Raw genomic sequence first — 21,476 nt, 5'->3', positions numbered from 1 at the left:
ACACCTGGAGTGCTGTGCCCAGCTCTGGGCCTCAGTTTGGGAAGGACATTGACACACTCGAGCACCTCCAGAGGAGACAGCGAGGCTGGAGAGGGGCTGGGAACACAAACCCTGTGAGGAGCAGCTGAGGGAGCTGGGGGTGCTCAGCCTGGAGAAAAGGAGACTCAGGGGTGGCCTTATCACTCTACAACTTCCTGAAAGGTGGCTGTGCTCAGCTGGGGTTGGGCTTTATCTCCAGGCAGCAACTAAGAGAATGAGAGGACACAGTCTCAAGCTGCACCAAGGGAAATTTAGGTTGGATTTTAGGAAAAGGCTTTTCACGGAAAGAGTGATAAAGTACTGGCATGGCCTGCCCAGGGATGTGCTGGAGTCACCATCCCTGGATGTGTTTAAAAAAAGACTGGATGTGGCACTGGGTGCCAGGCTTTAGTTCAAGTACTGGGACATGGGTTGGACTCGATGATCTTGAAGGTCCCTTCCAACCTGGTCATTCTGTGAATTCTGTATGAATTCTGTGAAAGGGGCAATGAAAGGACACAAACTGTGCACAGCAAAAACTCAGAGCTCCCAAAGGGATTCCTTTGCCTCCCATCACTGCTTTGTCCAACTGCTCTGAAACTGGACCAACATTGGCACCTAGTGGCTGCTGAATTCGGCAGGGACAGAAGTTCCCTGAAATTTGTCACTCTTTCCAAGTGATGGGCTGAGATTTTCTAAACAAGCTGCCAATTACTGCCAGCTCTTCCCAGAGTTTCCATACAAGTTTTCTGTCTTGAAGTGTCAGAAGGTGCAAGACACAAAGTGTTTTCAATTGGCAGAAACCTGGAGTCATTATAATTCTGGACACTGGGCAATACAATCTCCATTTGTTTTCTTCACTGTGATTAATCATTTTTAGACATGGAATTTTCTGGCATTTTCTGCTACTACAACTCCCAAAGTCACAGCTCAATATTTATATTGAAACTTGACTGAGGTTTTATTCCTTCTGTTCTCCTAAAGGGATGATGAACTTTAACGTAAATTCAAATTCTACTAACAACTTTGTACTATGACTTCATCCTATCAATGCATGATAAAACAAAAAAGGAAAAAAGTATATTAGGTAAAACAAAATAATGAAATAAAATCTCTTTGTGGGTCTTTTTTGCTACCATTCCCCTACCTAACTGATGTGCTGCATCATAATTTTTAAAGGCCCAAATATTTTTTTATCAAGTTGTTTTAAAACAATTTGAGCTCCCTCAGTAATCTGTACCAGGGAAAATTACCATCAAATATTCCAACTATTGTGACAACATTGGGGATCCCAAACAGACACGAGGAGAATGAAAGCCCAGATTTTTGGATGTCTGATAAAAAGAATAAAGAACCAGCAGATGCTGCAAACATCCAGGTGTTTCTTTACTGAGTCTTTAGCACTTTGTGCAGTATTTCATGGACATGCAGCCTCAAGCCAGCTGGTAAATCCCAGTTCATGTGCACCCTTCTGCTCTGTGGGACTGGCTGCACTGGAAATGCCAGGCAGGAGTCCTGGGGGGTGCAAATGCTGCTAAAGGTACCCAAAAACTCCCTGACCCTGCTCTCCTGAAGGTGCAGCTCCAACAAGGTGATGCAGGTCCCCAAGGAGCTCAGGGATACACAGGTACCCAAAACAAGGGGACTGGCTGTGAGGATTGGCCAAATAAACCGAGGGGTTTGGTCTCATCAGCCACTCTTTAGTGTGTGAGACTGATTTCCAGCTGGGTTTAAGAAATCTGTTCTGTAATTGGCATGGCTCTGGAGTGGTGTGTGTCCTCACACCCCGTGAGATAAAACCCCTGCAATGACTGCCTTCCATCCTCTACAGAGCACAGACAAGGAGAAAAGGATGGGTGACTAAGATTGATAAAAGCCTGCAGAAGCCAAGCAGAGGAGGATTTGCACTTCATTCATTCAGAAGATGATTAAGCTGTGTATATGAATATAGCATTTCAAACGACAAAAGAGGCCAGTCTCCACAACTGAGTCATCTGAAAGGAACTGGAAATAGCTGGTGGTTTCTAACATTCAAAATGCCTGACTTGGAAAACTTCATGAATACAATTACAATTTTTGTTCTTCCCAGCTTGTTCTGGAACTTGGGTGATAACAAAGGTGACACCCGCGCAGGGTGAGGAGCACGTCACACGTCACAAAGTCACACACTTTGCTGAGCAGCTGCAGAACAGAAACTATTTCACTGCTAGGAGTCACCACGAGGGAGACATTTTCTATTTTTCTCATAGCACGGGTAGGCTCTGCAGGCTTAGGAGTACTCAGTACAAATCCTTGGCTGGAGAAGCTTTGGAGACTGAATTCATCCCTGTTTATTTGTCAGTAACTTCCTTATAACTCAACAGTTCTGGTGCCACCTGTGCTACTACAGCAAAAGGACACCAGGCAGAGGCAAAATTTCTGCTAGAACAGGTCTAAGTGACATCACTTTGTGAGATTCCAGGAGTCCTCCAAGTGCTGGGACCACTGCTGCTCGGGAGGACAAAGGGTTGAGGGTGGAGGAGAGCACAGAAGGAAAACCCTACTGTAACAATGTGGGACTTCCCAATTAAACCCAATTCTTACCATCACCCTAAAGAGCATCTCTGTCCATGTGCTGCTCCCCAATTCCTGCTGACACACAACACAAACATGGCCAAGAGAGGCTGCCAGCAGGAATTCCTGTACAGCAGGAATATCTGTTCACTGGTGGTGGGCTTCAGAACACCCATCCATTTGTGTCAGCCCTTTGTGGGTTAAAAGCTCCACACCTCATCCACAGACAGGACAAAATGTTGTCTCTCTGTAAACATAAACACTCAGGTACTCTCCTCAAGAAGGAAAGCTCTAAATATTAAAAATATTATAAGATTGGTACAAGAGCAATTTGCTTTCAGAAACTCAAGAGACACAGAGTATGTATGATTTAATGTGCATGACTAAGAATTTATGCATCAAATCTATGGGCTATGGCAGGTAATGCTGAGTCTGGGAGCATGGTTTTATTACTTTAAAAAAAAACAACCAAAAAACCCCAAATAAGTAGTTTTTTGCATATATTATATATATAGTATATATGCATATATTATAAATATTATATTTATTATTAAAAGTGATCTTTAAATATTTAACAAATATCTCTCTTTAAAAAGAAATTACAATATATCACTACTTTTGTGTCTGAAAGAATTCAGTCCATTCCAGCTGACTCAGCTGTAAAATCAGCAGGCCATAAAATTATATCAAGAACTACAGATGCTTTAACATTCTCTCAACCAAAATCTAACCAGGGAAAGGCTGTCCCACAAAAGCAGCATTACCACATCAAATGACATGCCTGCATTATAAATACAAAATGTTGAAATTTGCTGGAAAATTTCTCTTGGAACACAGTATAAGCAATGTGCCCACCAAGCCATAACTCAAGTCATCTGGGTTTTCATGAACAATTTTGGTGATTGTTCTACATCCCCAGTGGGAATGAATGCTTGCTGCTGCAGAGAATTCAGTAAATTCACTGAGTCCTCACAGAGTTTCTAAATTTTCTTGGAAGCCCTGCCCTTGGCTCCTTGGTGCTGCAGGAGAGTGGGGGACAGATCTTAGGATCTCCCTTGTGTTTTTTCTGTTTCATCTGACATCACCGTAGATGATTATTTAGAAGGTCAGAACTTAATTAATTTCCTTTTTAACTTCAAGTCTCCACCAGCTGCTTTGAACCATAACCCAGCCCTACCCCCAAATCCAATGTGGGAATTGCCAACAACTTTCCACCTGCACCCAGGGCTCTGCAACTCGGCTTGGTGGAGGTAAAATTTCACTTCCCCTGTGTAACGGAGAGAACAGGAAACTGTGACCAAGGCCAGTTTAGGGGGTTTTCTCACAGGTTTTAGTACTGTTTTCTAGGTACTGCTACAGTAGTACTAAGTAAGAGACTGCTACAGAAGTGTTCTAACACCCTCTACTCTTCTCTGGTGAACCACTCTCAAATACAGCCAGATACAAATTGGAATTGACTCAAACCCATTTTGTTTCTCCTGTTTTACCTTTGCATGAAAGAGGTGTTAACCCAAATGGAGTCTGGGGATTAATCAAAGAAAACCAAATATTTTAACACTCAAACCACTACTCAGAGCTTTCACAGTGTGAGAGAGCTCATCACAGATCCCTCACATAAGCTTAACAATATAATGTGACAATTTGTGGGTTTTGTTTGAGGAGTTCTTTATTTTAAAAGCAGTTAAAGGCTCGTGGTGACAAGCAGCAACAATAATAGCTAATAGAAAAATGTTTGCAATGATCTCTAGCAAGGATAATGAAATAGCTGCTTTTAAATTATCTTCATAGAAATAGCACCTTTAGTTTTCCATTAAAATGATGGGATACAATGAATTATAAATATTAAAGACTGACATCTCTAGCAATGCTTCCTCCTAACTAATCTAAGTGTTTTGCTCAGCTCTGAAAATATAATTAGCATGAAAGCATACACACAGTGATGTCTGATTATCTCTTTAACACCTTTTCTGTCCTGGCTGGTCAATATCCAAGGATGCAGTGCCCTCCTTAATTCAGGGCTGCAGGAACAGAAAGCCTTTGGTCCAGCCTGACTGAGTACTCAAACCTCTGCTCTTGGCTGGAAGGCAACCATGGATCACCAAAAAAATATATTCAGACCTGAAAAGAAATAATCATGAAGCCACCCAAAAATAGATTGAGTTCAGAGGCAACTCAAGCCAAGCTGGCCTGGTTGGCTGTGTGGCTCAGAGAGATAATCAGATTGCCCTGCTCCTGCACAGCTACCTACAGGACAATTTAACTCTCGCTCTTTGCCATAAAACAGTTTAATTTCACAGTTTTATAACCTGAAACGATGAGGATGGAATTTAGCTGATCTTTGGTAGAAAGAACAGAACGACAAGATGTGCTCTGTCAATGTATTTAATTAGTCATCTTATTTTTATAAGCATCTTGATTTTTTACATAACCTAAAGAAGAGTACCTGTTAAAGAGCACTTTGCTCTGCAGATAACCCAGATAGCAGTTGAAACAAGTAATCCCAGACTCTTGGGATGTATTTACATTAATACACAGAAGCAGTGTGTGATGCAACAGTCACACACGTCCATGTGCACATGTCAGACACGTAGCTGGATGTTAACAGCTCCAAAGCCGTCTCTCAGCAGCACAGGACCTCGCAAGGGTGAAAAGCCATAGCCCCGAGCCTTGGCCTGTGCCTGTGGAAACGAACCACGCCCCGCTCCGACCTGAAAGTGCAAAGCCAGCGAGGCAAGCCAGCTGCGCTTCCCGGGAGGCTGAGCGGCTACAGCACCTGTGTACTGCTGTAAAAGGAATACTCAAAACCAGCAGAACACAACACAAAAATCTGTCACTGCGGCGAGGATGCGGACGAGCATCGGCATGTGCGGGTCCTCCGCCCAGGCAGCGATTAACGCACCATGGCTTCGGGCGCTGGGACCGCCACACAGGGACCCGCGGCCGGACCGGGTGTGCCGGGGCAGCGACCGAGCCCTGCACGGAGCCCTCACAGCCCGGCCGCGGGCGGAGCGGAGCGGAGCGGGCCGGGCAGGGGCGGTCCCGGAGCCGGGCGGAGCGGAGCGGGCCGGGCAGGGGCGGTCCCGGAGCCGGGCGGAGCGGAGCGGAGCGGGCCGGGCAGGGGCGGGCCCGGAGCCGGGCGGAGCGGAGCGGAGCGGGCCGGGCAGGGGCGGGCCCGGAGCCGGGCGGAGCGGAGCGGAGCGGAGCGGGCCGGGCAGGGGCGGTCCCGGAGCCGGGCGGAGCGGAGCGGAGCGGGCCGGGCCGGGCAGGGGCGGGCCCGGCAGGCGCGGGGCCGGCGGCAGGCGCTGCGCGGAGCCGGCTGCCCTCGGCCGCGGCCGTAGCGCGCCCCGCCATGCCCGGAGTGGCCGCGCTGGGCGCCGGCCCCGACCCCGAGGAGAGCTACGACTTCCTCTTCAAGCTGGTGCTGATCGGCGACGCCAGCGTGGGCAAGACCTGCCTGGTGCAGCGCTTCAAGACCGGGGCCTTCTCCGAGCGCCAGGGCAGCACCATCGGCGTGGACTTCACCATGAAGAGCCTGGAGATCCAGGGCAAGCGGGTGAAGGTGAGCGGCGCTGGGCCCGGCGGGGCTCGCTCCGGCCGTGCCCGCAGCCAGGGCCCGGGCCGGGATTCCCGGCTGCCCGGAGGCGCTGCCCGAAGGGGCCGGGCGGCACCGAGCGCGTCCAGGCCCGGGCCGGGCCGGTTCCGCCCGAAGCCCGGGGCGAGCCCTCGCTCAGGCTGCGCTGCAGCAGCAGCGGCGCCGCTCTTTGCTCAGGCTTCTTTCTGGCCGCCCTCTGTTTACAAGCCAGAAGAAAGCTCAGCTGGACCGCTGTGTTTCCAGAAAGGGATGCGGAACGGGCAGATTGAGAGAAGGTTCTTAAATTAGGCATGCTGTTTTCTTAAGACACCGTTTACAGGGTGTCGCAGGAAGTGCCGTTTTTTACAGTTCTTCTTTATAGAACTAATAAACTCTAAATTTGACATCTGCTTTTTTTTTTTTTTTTTTTTTTTTTTTCTTATGCTGGAGGAAATCAGCTGGTTGCTGGGTTAGAAAGAGCCCAGGACCTGTGCCCCGTGGATCTATCCTCAGATTCTCAGTAGCACAGATTCCCTGCAACTGTTGTCACCCTATGAGCACAGGAGGAGTGCAAGTGAACAGTGGGGATAAAATGTTTAAAGCATCTATGGTTTATAATAGATGCTTTAAACTGGGATCAGTCCCTTCACCAGCCCCTCCAGAATGGGGTCGTGCAGCTATCCTTACCACCAGTTAGACTAAAAAGCATTTAATTCAGTCACTGCCTGGAGGAAGATGATGGAATTGTAAAGCTTATGGTGACACACAAATACAGTGACGTGGTTAAGTTTTGCCCTGTGTTTACCAAAGTAGGTGTCAAAGTCCTCTGTTGGTTTTTTCTTGTAAATTAACTTTGGTGAGTATTAAGGTGAGAAAGTTGCAGAAAACAGAGGAAAGAGAGGGATTAGCAGTTCCATAGCCATACCCTGCAGCAGTGTTTATTTCCTTGCTAGTGTCACACCTTTCCCTGTCACGCCTGGCTGCGGCTGAGGAGCTGAAAAGCAAACTCGGGTTTTGTGTTTGAGCTGTTGGTGCCCGTTCCACAGTTCCTGGCAAGTGAGGAGTGGGGCGTCTCCTTTAAGGTAGAAACTGCCTCTGTTTAAATGCTGGGCACATAGAAAGTGACAAATGTGTCTGTTCCTGGTGCCAGGGACTTCAGGAGTACCCCAGGAAATCAGCCGGGCTTCCCAGGTGTGCTTTTTAATATTGTCACTGCTTACACCTGGATATTCCAGGATTAATAGCCTGGCTGTAACAAAACCTGTGTGTTATTTCTAAGTGTTTTACCAAAAACAGGGCAGAAAGTGCAAGGTCTTGAAGCTTTCTTTTTCTTTGGGCTGTTCTGTACTTCCACTTAGAAAAAAAAAAGAGGGATGCAGATATTGAAGAGTATTTTAAGTATTACTTTAGGGAAATTAATCCAACACTTGCTGATTGACCTTACAGACACTTTTATCAGCTGCTGGGTCAGGGACACAGCCTGAATATGAAAGCATTTGCTTGGAGGGTTTTTTTGTTTGGTCAGTTAAGGTGTGGGGGGTGTGTGAAGTTTAAATCAGACTTTTCCAGTTGAGATTTAGAGCAGCCCATCTAACCTGGGTTAGGTTTGCTTTTGGAAACAGGAAATAAGGAAGCATTTTCTTGCACTTTTTGAGCTCCCTTACGCACACTGCTTGCACTTTTTGCCTCACAAAACCAGGCCAGCTATTTGCTGCTTTGATTCTGTTAGGGGTTTATGCTCCTCAGGACAGTATTGTTTTCTATTTAGCAAACAGTGGTGCAGGAATGAGAAAATTCTTGTTGTTGTAATGTTTTAGAGGCTCATCTTTAGAAATTCCTTCAAAACAAATTGTCTACAAAAAGTTGATCCACCACCCCAGTGGCCTGAACTTGATTTTTAGTCTGGCTAAGGGTAGTACTAAAACCCAACAACACTTATTTTGAGACTGAAGTAATTTAAGGTTAAATGTGCCCTTTCTGTTTCAAACTTCAGATGTTCCCATCACAGTTACATAATGTTTCTGAAACATTTGGAACCCAAGGATTTTAGGTCTCACTTTCTTTTGATGTAGGTGTGGGTTTTCTTTTTTTTTTTTGTTTTGGTTTTTTTTGGGTTTTTTTTTTTTGTTTTTTTTTTTGTTTGTTTGTTTTTGGGTTTTTTTTTTTTTTTTTGGTAAGGGAAAAGATGCTTGTTGGAATACTGACAGTTATGGTGCTGCAAATAACTTTCTAAAAATTATTTCTGAGACTTGAGGCATTCCTTGCACCTTGCAGCTGTGCTCTTTCAAGTGTCTCACATGTTCCATACACTGCTGCTTCTGACTAAACTTCATCTAGAAAGAGATCAGCTTTGTGAAATGTCTGCAGGGTGTCTTCATTTAAAGAAATGTTCTAGTACATGCTCTTTGAAATTGTGGCATGCTGTTTTCTCTAAGAGCCATCCTTCCTAGCTGCCTAAATCCTGGAGTGTAGTGCCTAAAAGTTGGTCTTGTTAATCACTCAGAAGTGATATTAATCACTTAATAGTGATTAAAGTCCTATTGATAAAATTGTTCTTTGGGTGATAGAAAAAATCTGGCAAACAGAACAAAAACGTTTTATAACTGTTATGTCACTGTAAGAAAAGATATTTATAAAATGCTGGAACCGAGATTTTACATAATGATAGGCAAGGACATTCCTAAGTCCAAGTCCATAAATCATGGCTAGTAATAACAAAAGTTTTTTTCTTTTGATGAATTACTTCCTGTGAGCTAATTAATTGTCTTTAATGCCTACTTTATGCTGTCATTTCATAGTGTTTTACATAAAGTGTTTTTTCCTCTATGCCATAGTTTTTCTTTCTCAGTATAACTTTCAGAAAGTAGCAGGAGAGAAGAACAGTTGAAAACACATTCCTTTTACAACAAATACTTCTTTATGTACCATTGCACTTCTTCATTTACAAGCTTTTGCAGCCCATATGTTATCAAGATTATTGGCTTTGATTCAGGCCTCATGGCTGTAAACTGCATTCCTTTCAGAATGGCCCAAAATGTATTTTGTGTCATGATCTGGCCAAATTGCCAGTAATACAAAGTTGTGACTTGTTAACTGTCCTGTCTCCTGACTGGGGATTTAATAACTTTCCTACACAGATAAAAGCAGAGCTATTGGAAGCAATATTCTTTGTTATCCAGAGGAAAATGTAGCTCTCTGTCAACTCCTTTGACACTCATAACCTGCAGCAAATGGGAATACTCTGTTCCCAAAAAAGAGGGATTCCTCATTCTCTGAAAATTGTGTAGGGAAACATTTGAATGGAGCAGTTTATCCTGCCTGCCCTGTCTATGACTATCACTTTAAATTGAAATACACTGCCACAGAGGTGTTGCTTTTGGCAAAAACTGCATGGATTAAGTTGCAAGGCTGTTTCAATAAATGTTTTTAGGAGCAAGTGTTGTGATTTGCCAGCCTACAGGAATGTATGTTATTGTTTGCCATTTGAGATGACAGGGTTCAGACACAGTTGGTTAAGATTCATTTAGCACAGTCTTTAGGTCCAGTTTCACTGCTGGGAAATTCTATGGAATTTTGCTGCAAAAGTGACATTTCTGTTTTTGTAAAGGAAGGTATCAGCTGGAGGATGCACTTAGTCATTATTTATGCTGCTCGACAAGCAAAAGCACACCTGAACTCCTGTGATACTTTAGAAGAATCAGGAAAGTACTTAATAAATTATGTAGGAAGTAAGGGAGGGAGAAATTATTTACTGTGTCTTGGGGCCATCTGTTAAGCATTAACCTTTGATAAAGAATATGTTTATAAATGCAAGAAGCAGCCACATTGGCCCATTTGATAATGATCATTTACTGTGCTCTTTGGCCAACCTGTCACTCACTGTCTTCAACGTTCTGTCTGTTCCTGTAGTTCAAAATCTGCTTTCTGTTAGCCTGAGCAGACATCCCAGAATGATCTTCCAGAGAACCTCCATGAGTTTTACCACCTTCTGTTTTCCTCCTTCCATCCAGTTGAAACACTCCTCGCTCCAGATTTTTTCTGGTGTCTCTCACTGTCCTTTATGTGCCACCATGAGGAGTGTGGCTGTCCAAGGAGTTCAAAGCTTAGAGAAGATCAAAATAACCAGCTTTTGTGAGTAAATAAGTATTCAGCAGTGAAACAATTAACATTTGTGGGTAAATGAGTGTTCAGCAGTGAAACAATTAGCACAAGAAAGGTGGCTCCTTTATTCTGCCATATTCCTTCTGATCAAGGAGTCTTTATTCCCTGTTCTCTTTTGTTCCTAGCTGTGGTCCCCCTGCCACCAATCTCTGATTTCATAGGTGTTTTTAATGAGTAATTTCAAATTAATTCAGCACAATTCTCCAGCAATCCCAACTTCTCTCTGCCTTTCTGACACCAAAGGAGTTGCCAAAGTAATTACAAAATCAGGAACGGCTACCATCATGTTATTTACAAAGCTGAAGCACTTAAATCAAATAAATAAATAAAGTATTGTTAGTAATTAAGTAATAATTAAACATTATTTATTAGTAGTATTAAGTATGTATTATTAAACTAATAATTTACAAAATTATTAAAATTAAAAATTAATCAAAAATTTATTAATTAAATAAAATTTAATTAATTTTATTAATTAAATAATTTCATTAATTTTATTGATTAGAAATTAAAATTAAAAATTAATAATTATTATGTAATTTACAACGTACATCATACACTTGTACAACACAAAAGAATACATGAGCATATCTTCTTTAGTAACCTGTGGCTAGTACAGTTCTTTTGGTATTTAACTTCTAACTTAAACTGAGGAACTTTGAAATGAGAAATACTAAGATTACATTTTTTGTTCCAAAGAGTTTTCAATTGTTATTTTTTGCCAAGAGTTACATGCTTGTAAATATAGTTTAACAGAAATACTATATAAAACTTCTACTGTGCACAAACTGGTTAAAGTTATAGTTGTGATTGGTAATTTTTTATAGTTGTCATGCTTCTTTTTCAGTAGAATTCTGTGAAATTTATCTCTGTAGGCATGCTGGAGAAAATAGTGTTTACTTAGGATCAGAACTGGTATTTTTGTAATTAAACAATATTTTTAACCATTTATCAGACTGATTAATGTTACATGGAAATATTTTTCTTAGAATTTTCTAAAATGCTGTCAAGCAAACTAGCTGTATTTTTCCTTTAGAAATACAATTTGCTTTACATTAAGTAATCTGGTTCATAATACCTGCTTGCTGTGTCTATAGTGTGAGTTCTTAATGCTAGAAGACATTATTTAAATTACAAACAATGTGACCAGACGAGGTTTTCAAGCTTCCAAACTGGAGGGGGAGTTGTTCTTAGCTCAGTCACTCTGCACTTTCATTTACACCACACAAAAAGTGTAAGCCAAAACAATTTTAATTCTTAATTCAAGTGTTTCCAATTTGTCTGTGTGCACAGAATCCCTCAGGCCCTTCCCAAGAGTTGGGTAATCATCATTAGCCTTTCCTAGCACTTCACCTAATCAGGTACTGAGATTTAACAAACACAAAGGGCTGGTGGGAGACCTGAGTGCAGAGATCATCCATAAACCTGCCCCAATCTCCTGGTCCCTGCTAATTGCTGCTGACTGCTCTGAACCATTATCTGTTTCATTAATAATCATTGCTTTGTGGTTTTCTGAGTCCATTACAGTCCCTTCCCCTGCTCTGAGAATACTCTTACCAGCAGTGAGAAGTCCTTTTTCCTGGGATTGATTCCCTTTCAGCTGTACATATATCAGCTGGGATCTGAATGCTTGCTTAGCACAGGAAATGAGATCTTATCAGCACAGCCTTTTCCAAAGGGAAATTTGTTGCTCAAAAATGCAGCAGAGTCAGAAGATACAAAGAAAACACTACTATGCAAAGGAAATAAAAGGAAAAATGATTCCATATTATTTAGTATAAAATAGCACTGGCACATTGTGTCAAGTTGTTGATAACACTTTAGAATAAGGAAGTTCAGAGAGAGGGGAAACCACAAATAAAAGGTCCACCCTATAGGAGGATTAAAAACCCCAGTAGTATTTGCTTATGTCCTGTTTCAGTGGAGATGCAGAATATAAGGAATGGCACAAAAAGACAAGCAGTGGTCTCCCATTTATCACTTGGGGATACAGAAGTGAAAGTGCAATGAATATAAATTTATAGAAGGAAGTTCTTCCATTTCACAATATATAGTGTGACTATATATTGAAGCCAAGAGCTTTGGAAGATTCAGAAAGGATTAGAGATTTATACTGAGGATGAGGACATCCACAGTTACTTTAGATTAAAAGATCCTGGAATATAAGCCATCATGTTCCAGGACATTAGACAACCTATAAACCATCAGGATTTACAAAGAAGTTCCCTATGAGCAGCATACTGTGTTTGTCCACTCTGAATTCTTTGGTTTCTTCCTCTGGAACATCTAGTACTGGGAACTCAAACTCTGATACCAAACTCATAATTCTTATGCTGCTGGATTTAGGCAAAAGTATATAAACCAAGCATTTCTTCTTCCTGCCCAGCTGTAATGTGTTTTACTACCCAGAAGAGGACAAGTGATGAGACTGACAGATCCTTCACTGACTTTATTGAGACCTAGGATTGCTGGCATTTTGTTTGCACACTCTTTTGTCTATATTCTTTTAATTGTCTCATACTTCCTTCTGAAACAGCCTCAGTGCTCTCAGATTATGTGACCACATCCTGCTCCCTTAGTTCCTGCCCGTCACAGAACTGGCAGAGCCGCAGATGGTGTGGTAGCCAAAACCCACCTGTAGTGTCAGTGAGACACCAGGTGACCTTGGCTGCAGGCTGGCACCCTGTTCTGCTACTAAGGGTGACAAAGGGCTAGGGCTGGGCACACTAGAGAGTTCCAAAATCTGCCACAGAAGGAGCTTGCTGGCAGGAAACCAGGGTCCCAACTGATGCAAACTTGGAGCAGCCAAGTTCTCAGCATAGATTGCACACACATATATATATATGTGTGTGTGTATATATATATGTGTGTGTGTGTATGTATATGTACATATACACATACATATGTAGCTATTATGTATATGTTTATATCAAGGCTCTCAAGGATATATTCTCATCCTTAGGTCATGTACAAAAGGCTAAACACAGGGCTAGAATGCATTACATATACAGGAGATTTGGATCAAGGCTCTTGGATCAAGTCCTCTCCTTTGGTTGAGGAGAGCAGCTGCTGTGTGTCACAGTGTGCCACTGTAGCAATATATCTGAACAACTCAGACTGCAGTGGGCACCAGCCATTCTGCTCTTAACTGCTCTTATCAGAATTTTCTCAGGGCCCTCTGAAATTCATCAATGCTACTAAGACATAAACTGCAAAAATAAGAAAGAAGCTAAGAAACTGAATTCCAAGACCACAAGAAAGAGATAGCAGAGACCTGTGAGCCACCTGGACTGTAACCAATCCCAGATTCTGAGAGGTGCACACAGAGCACGTGGACAAGACAAAGGCACCAATAAGAAATGTATGATCAGTGTGTGCAGTAGAGTTGGAATCTATAAATAAGTGCATGATTTAAACAATAAACAGCTTCTGCTTAATCATATTGGTCAGTTGTCCAGGAGTGCTGAATTCCCCACGTGTCACTGTGTGTCACTGTGTGTCACTGTGTGTCACTGTGTGTCACTGTGTGTCACTGTGTGCCACTGTGTGCTGTGTCTGACCCTGCTGTGTCCCCTCAGCTGCAGATCTGGGACACGGCGGGCCAGGAGAGGTTCAGGACCATCACGCAGAGTTACTACCGCAGCGCCAACGGGGCCATCCTGGCCTACGACATCAGCAAGAGGGGCTCCTTCCTGTCCATCCCTCGCTGGATCGAGGATGTCAGGAAGTATGCTGGCTCCAACATCGTGCAGTTACTGATTGGTGAGTTGGGAATGCCAGTGCTTGTGTAACATGGCCACAGGTTTTGGTTTTGGTTGGAGTTAAGGTGTGTGCAATAGACCCGACTGGAAATTTTACCAGAAGAGCTGATTCACAAAAGCAGAGATGTTTTGCTTTGGATGACTTCTGTTAAGGAGGAGTAGACAGCTTTGAATCCTTTACATCTCCTTTAATGGAGAACTGGGATGCCCAGGATTGCCCAGTTCTGAAGCACAGCAGCTGTGCTCCCCTTCCCTTCCCTTCCCTTCCCTTCCCTTCCCTTCCCTTCCCTTCCCTTCCCTTCCCTTCCCTTCCCTTCCCTTCCCTTCCCTTCCCTTCCCTTCCCTTCCCTTCCCTTCCCTTCCCTTCCCGGCCCAGGCCCAGGCCCAGGGGAGCTCCATCACAGCAAGCTGATGTGTTTTGGTGAGTTGGAACACACACTCACAGACAGGGAACTTTGGAAGGACTTTGGGGCAATCAGAGTTTGTCAGTTCTTTGCTAGAAGTTCTGCTTTCCAGCCCAAACGTGGCTCTTGGGGCCTGTAGAGCTGCTAATCCAACAGCAGTACCATTCTGGATTTCCCTAGGAATCAGCAGACAGCTGCTGTTTTCACAGAGTGGTTTTAACTTCAATTTCTAGCCTATTCTCTTCTGTTAGGGTCTACATCCAGCCCTCTTCAGTTACTTTTCCTGTACTTTATGGGTAATACAGAAATGCAGGTTGGAAAGGGCTGGGGAGATTATCCAGTGCAAGCTCCTGCTCACAGCAAGGCCAGAGTCAGGTTGGTCAGGGCCTTTTCAGTCACATTTTGAAAATCTACAGAATGGAAATTCTTCAGCTTCCTCGGGCAACCCGTGACCCTCCTGCCAAGCCCTTCCTGTGACACAAACAAGCCATTATAAATCCCTCTGTTGTTCCCTTTCCTTCCAGGAAACAAGTCTGACCTAAGTGACCTTAGAGAGGTTCAGCTGGAAGAAGCTCAGAGCCTGGCTGAACACTATGACAACATCATCTGTGCCATAGAGACCTCGGCGAAGGACTCCAGCAACGTGGAGGAGGCGTTTGTGAAGATGGCCACAGAGCTGATGATGAGGCATGGAGGGCCCATGTTCAGTGAGAAGAACACTGACAGCATCAAGCTCGACAGCAAAGACGTTGTGGAAGGCTGGGGGTGTGGTTGCTGATAAGAGCTAGCTGATATCCCTAACTTTACTGGAGTTTAGATGGTGCTTCACCCTAATGCTGAGTAGCATGGTAGCCATATTCTCCTCCTCCTCCTGTGAAACCAGCAATTTTGTAGAAGTTAGACACAATCCTGTTTGCTTTGGTGTCTTATTTTTAAAAAGGGACTTTAGAGAGGTGGTCCTAAAAGTCAAACCCTCTGAAAAACTTACTCAACATTTGTCCCTAGGGTTTTATTTTCTGTAACCTTCATACGAGCTACAAAAATGGATGGAACTGCTTTGAACTTGGTATTTTGGGGTGGGAAGACATTTAGTTGGGGAAGAGACTGATGCAAACCCAAAGGTATGAGCATTTAGCATGGGACTGGTGGCAAAGGAGGTCACTTTTGGAATAGGCAGTCTTGACAGTATCTCTTCAAATCCTGTCCACCAGTGACCAGGAAGTGTCAGTGTCTTTGATAATGGTATTTCAAGGGACATAATAGCCAAGATTTTGATTACAGGACCAAACAGCAGTCACCTGTCCTAGGGCATATGGATAGCTAGTTGCTGTTGGAGCAGGCCCAGGTGGGTGAGCTTCTCTCAGGTTTTGTTATCATTTGAAGTTAGTGTTTTAAAGAAAGCAAAACCAGCCTGAGCACTGTCACTGGACCAGGGTGGTGATTTAAAGCAGCCTTGAGGAAAGGGAAGATGCATTTCATTTGCCTGTTGTTTGCACAATGATAGCTCCTTTTTCCTGGGGGAAGCGTCACTGAGATTTTGCCCTCAGGTCTCATCATTTCATTCCACAACTCAAGACCTGCACCACTGGAAACAGGAACTGGAGAAACCTTGAACTGACTGTAGCCAAGATCTCTTGCCATGTGCCTAATGGTCAGATACAGGGTTCATTCTGGTCAAACATTTGATGTTACATTACCAGAGTGCATAAATGGCATAAGTGGAATTTATTTTTTTTATTGGTTTTGTTTTTTAAACCATCTCTTTAAATACTGCACGGGCATATAATGGGAAAGAAGTCCTCAGAATAGCTGAGAACTGCATGATTGCAACTTCTTGGTTGTGAGAAACCAGTGTCTTTTTGAGTGATTCCCTCCCAGCTTTGTACCCAAATGTTCCTCCCTCCCTATCACAAGTTACCAGTTGCTTTTCATTTCTTTAAAACACTCAGCAGGAAAAGTCTTATGTAGACTTTTGATCCATCATAGTGGATCAAAAGTCTACATAAAGTAAAATAGATTTCATAATGCAGTTCATTCAGATGCAGCTCTGTAGAGTACCTTGTAGATGTAGCTGAGGTACTGATGGATGCCTCTGCAGTTCTCAGGCACCTTACAAAAGTGGATTTGCAAAGAGAGCAGGAGCAGCAATATTTTAAACTCTGCAGCTAAAGCAGAGGTGTTCAGGTATGGCAAGCAATTTTTGCAATCCTGATAATTTGAAGGAGTCACTTTCAAGAAGCACCATATGAAGTGAAGGTCTTGTCTCTTTTGAAAAATCCAGATCAAAAAGGACTTGAATTGTTTCGCTACGGGGGCTGCACTAGATCAGTCATCCAACATATCCTGTGTCATGAAAATTAGGAAGATTTAGGAAAGGGCTAATGGATACCAATTTTAATCCTATTCATCTTCCTGTAGCAAATATTGAACCATTCTTTGCTCTTTCTGGTTTTTTAAAGGTCGGTGAGGTCGATAACTGAGGAGTAATGTGGGCTTTGTAGCCTGTTTGCTTCTATCTAAGGGGTTAGTTTTCAGATTTTATAGTTGTGAGAATGAAAAGGCCTTAAATTTTTCAACTAGTATAGTTTTCACAGTTCTGGTATTTTCTACAGAAGGGCAGGCTGAGCTGCAGTACTTGGTAGTGGTTTTGGATGGTTTTCCAGGATATTCCTACTTCCAAAGATAGTAGGCAGTAAATGCCCAGTTAGACATTTGGGAATGGGAATGAAAATGGGAATTTTCCAAACCCCGGAGTTGTTGGTGTATTCCCTATATTCTGCTCTCAGGAGAAACTGTGAAGACAGTCCAAGCTAAAACTGAGTGACTGCTTTTCCTGCTGGTGAGGTACAGAATATTTGCAAACATTTGACTTTCTGTCATGACCCGTGACAGTTTGAATCTGTAGGTCATGGTCCTGCAGTTCTGCTTGAGCAGGGACCCCCAGATGAGCTCAGCCCCCACCACCTGCAGCATTAGTGCCAAATTATTGAATGCTGAGAAAAACCCAGATGCATTGAAGAACAGTATTGCTACTTCTCAGACTGAAATCCATAGTTTACATAGTAACTCATCTTAAAACTGGAACAAGAAGCAACATGAACATAAATCCTGCTTCCAGTGCAGCCAGTGAATGATTGTGTTTTTACAGTAGATGAAGAACTGAGGAATTACTGATCCATTTTCTTTGTTTTGAGGTTTGTTTAGTGAATAAGTAGAATTAGACCAGGCACTACACTTTTCATTACAATTTGCCTGGATTTATCTCTTAAACTAGGCTTGAAGGATGAGGCTCTGTCTGCAGGTCAGTCTAGTTCAGTCAGAAAATGTGCAATACAGCAGCAGTGATTTCTTTGCTGTACTTTAAATGAAGGCACCAATTCCAATTAGTTTTCAGTTTCACCCATGGTTTTAAATCAGTTTTGTGTTTTAGCTCTTGGCTCTTCTGCGTTGTAACAAGTGGAGTACAAGTTTGCATGCCCTCCTAGCTGAACAAAAGAAATAGAATAAGACTTGGTTTATTTTTAATTTTTTTTTTTCAGAAGAAACCTGAAGACCTGGTTTATTTTTTAGGTTAGCAGCTGGTGGTGCTTGGGCTGTCAGTAGTTAAAGCCTATTTTGATTACCAAACTCTTCCTTTGTTCACTGCCCACTAGGCTGGGAGCTCCTTGGCCAGAAATAAACAGTAAATGTGGAGCTTTTCACTGCCCTGCTGAAGGCTTTATCCAACCTGGGACTCCCACACAGCTGTGGAATTCAGGCTTTAGGAAGATTGTTGGTTTTACTCCATTAATCCTATGGAAACCAAAAGGCTACCTGGGTGAAGAGAGTGAGGAGCAATAAACCTGTGATTTACGGGTGAAAACCTGAGTTTCACCTCTCGGGGTGTAAGTGGGCACTGATGTACATCGAGTGAATAATTCAGTAGTGCTTGTTCAGAGTTCACAGCATAAACATTTGCCAAGGAATCAGTTTACTGCCAGTTGAACATTAACAAGGGTATGGTGCAGTAATTGCTTTTAAGCAGATCCCCTTGGCTGATCATGTATTTGCATTAGTATTTAAAATTTCTTTCTGGCAGTACCAAAGTGTGCAAAAATATTACAAAAGCACAGGAGGGGACATTGATCTCTGCCTTGTAGCACTTGGGAGTGGAATGCAGAGGCAGATACTGAAATGAAATCATCAGCAAATGTGGCTCCCAGGAGCCTTTGTTACACTTTGTATTGATTTTAAGCTAATTTTATCTCCAGTTTCTCATCCAGTCCATCATCATGGATGAAGCTTGTACAAATATTTATAATTATGTAAATATAAACCAAAATGTCGGCCCAGAAACCTGCTAACATTTGCTTTGCAAAACAAAATTTGACAAAAATGAGCATACTTAAGAAGAGAGGAGAAGTCCTGATGATTTTCTTACTCTCACTGTACTGGCAAGCAGGTTTTTCAGGGGTGAAAATCTAAATGAAGCCCAGCTAAAAGCACTAATAGCTTTCCAATATATTAGCTAATACTGATAGATTTCCAAGAGCTTCACCAAAAGCAGAGCTCTTGCTCCTTTTGGGTGCCTAGACTGTCATATGTGAAAGCAAGGGTTTGGAAGATTGTCCTTTGGACATGGCATGCAAACTTGTCTTGAAAACTTGAAGACATTTTTTAAAAGTGAGCCAAGAGCTGAATTTACACAGACATGAAAGCTGCAGACAGATGCTTCCCAATATCTTCAAAAGCATCTCAGTACCATTGCAAATAAAGCACAGAACTTGTGTGGAAGTGGTTTTGCACTAAAGGGAAATAATTATCAGAGAAAAAAATCATTAATGTGAAAGGCAGAGCATTTTGATTTTTCTGCATTTTTCATGTTCATTTCCTAGTTCAATGCTGTGCATAAGTAAGATTTTTCCCTTTATAAATGATAAGTGTGAAAAGTAGTTTGATACTTGACAAAATAAATGCTTTCTTAGGAGAGTGATAATATTGATGAGGAGAATAACTTTGCTAATAGGGTTTGGTGGTGCAGTATCAGGGATTCCCCACAGAGTTGTGTTGGAATGATGTGAGACACAAAAACCATTCCCAAAACAGGGGAAGCCAGTGGGGAACACCAGACCCTGTCCTGCCTGCCAGACAGAAAGTAGATACAGGCTGGTACTGAGCAGAAAGTGAATTTAGTTCTTTGTAACTGATTTTAAAGATTTCTGTTTCAGATTTCTGATAGGCAGATGTGCTCTGTGCTGTCAGCCAGATTTTCCCCTCTCCTGTGCCTCACTCGCTGAGATCTGACAGGTAAAAACCCCACAACTCCAGAGAAGGGAGCATCCCAGCCAGTCTGGCTCACACACACCTCTGGGGGGGAAGGAAAAAATCTCTAATTCATATTGAATTCATTCACTGCATTCCAAAATTATTTGAGGGGTTTGGGTGATAACAGTGTTAAAATGGTTCTGCATTTTCTAGGACAAATCTGTTGCTTTTCAAGGTTTCTTCGAGAGATGCAGGCTGTACATTTCTAATCATCAGTAACTATTTTGCTTTTAAACTTTCTTATCACAATACTGACTAAATGATTTGAATATGAGGAGACAAGGGAGCAAGCTTGCATACTACGGTAATTTTTTATACTTTACCTTCATCTATTTATGAATTTATTATGAAAAGTATTTTTAAACATGAAACCTGCTTTTGTTGTGAATTTTAGCAAAGTAGTGGATATATTGTACTGTGTATCATTAAAAAGGTTTAATTAAAGTAAACATTTGGCAGTTAATACCTTTGGTTGTTATTTCATGCATGTACCTTGTTGTGGTATACGATCAGAAACAAAATCAATTTTAAGAAATTATATATCCTATCCTACAGTGATGTATGGTCTACTTTTACACAAGCTATGACCTAATGTACTCTTAACTAAACAAATGGTGCTGAACTAACTTTCTCTTATCCTCCCAAACGTCCATCACTTCCAGAAATGCATGCACTTTCAATTGTTCCCACTTAGCAAACTCTCCAGCAGAGCTGTCTGGAAGATGAGGAGTGAAATCCGAAACGCTCGGTGTTGGAGAAGTGCACATAACTTTTCCAGTGCTTGCAATTAAGTGTGAACAATTAACAACTGTACCTCCCCAGGGGAATGTTTAGATCCTGGATTTGATTGAAGTGCTGTAAATTAAACAAAGCAACACCCCTTTCTTTCTGCTTGGCTCTTTAATTTGAATGTCAGCAGATGGGAGTTCGTGATCCGCAGGAGCCAAATACTGAATTTCTTGGTTTGCATTGTCTGCTGCTTCAGTAACAGCCTCGGGGGTCAAAAGAGGAGTTGTCAGTGCAATGGCCAGGCTCCAGAGCTGGCTCCTCAGGGTGCTGGGTGCAGCTGAATTTGTCATTTAATTCTCTTCAAGGACATTTTTTTACTACTGAGACTGCCCTGGCACTGGTGTGTGGAGGGAATTGGTGAGAGAGGGAAATAGTGCAGGTGGCACGAGTAACATCTGCCCCTGGGAGGGACTGACCTGGATTTTCTCATGTTTTACACATTTATACTGGAGTTTTTAAATCTGTATGGGGAAAAAACCCAACTTTTCCTTTCAATGGCTTGTTATAAGTGCATGAGATGAACACTTAGAAATTATTTCTCATTTCCTGGAATTCTCTAAGAACGTGAAATGGTTTGGAAACAAGAGATCTACACACACTACAGACGTTTTTCCTTTGCTGTGGTGAACTGACCTTTCACTATGTAGTTTGTATTTGCAAAAAACCACCTGTATTTTTTATAGTTTAAGTTAACTGAATATTTTTTTCTCCACATCTATGGACAGGAAGTTGGCTGTTGAACTAGCAGAAAGCATTTTCCCAGATACAATTCCATAAAACAAGACATCAATCTCAAATCCTATTGAAAATCTGATTCTGAGATTACAGAAATTCTTACCTGTACACCAGGTGCTGCTTCTGCTTCAGGAACAGGCCAATAAATAAACCAATAAATACATAAATCACCTGCTGGGT

At 42.5% G+C, this 21,476-nt stretch overlaps 1 protein-coding gene across 1 annotated transcript; it reads left to right on the top strand.

Annotated features, from left to right (window-relative positions):
• Positions 1 to 5,871: 5,871 nt before the first annotated feature.
• Positions 5,872 to 20,235, top strand: RAB43 (RAB43, member RAS oncogene family). The gene is made up of 3 exons (XM_053953535.1): positions 5,872 to 6,130; positions 13,882 to 14,065; positions 14,993 to 20,235. The coding sequence occupies exons 1-3, from the start codon at positions 5,921 to 5,923 to the stop codon at positions 15,244 to 15,246; spliced, it is 648 nt and encodes a 215-aa protein (XP_053809510.1). The 5' UTR covers positions 5,872 to 5,920; the 3' UTR covers positions 15,247 to 20,235.
• The last annotated feature ends 1,241 nt before the right edge of the window (positions 20,236 to 21,476 follow it).

The sequence above is a fragment of the Vidua chalybeata genome, chromosome 12 (genome assembly GCF_026979565.1).
Source record: "Vidua chalybeata isolate OUT-0048 chromosome 12, bVidCha1 merged haplotype, whole genome shotgun sequence".
Lineage (NCBI taxonomy): Eukaryota > Metazoa > Chordata > Aves > Passeriformes > Viduidae > Vidua > Vidua chalybeata.
Note: the sequence above shows the minus strand (reverse complement) of the source record. Positions and strands in the feature narration are given on the sequence as shown.

Excerpts from the sequence above, each read along its gene's own strand:
- RAB43 (XM_053953535.1), top strand. The coding sequence starts at position 5,921 with ATGCCCGGAGTGGCCGCGCTGGGCGCCGGCCCCGACCCCGAGGAGAGC. Across the intron at positions 6,131-13,881 it reads TCCAGGGCAAGCGGGTGAAG|CTGCAGATCTGGGACACGGC; the intron begins GTGAGCGGCGCT and ends GTGTCCCCTCAG. Across the intron at positions 14,066-14,992 it reads CATCGTGCAGTTACTGATTG|GAAACAAGTCTGACCTAAGT; the intron begins GTGAGTTGGGAA and ends CTTTCCTTCCAG.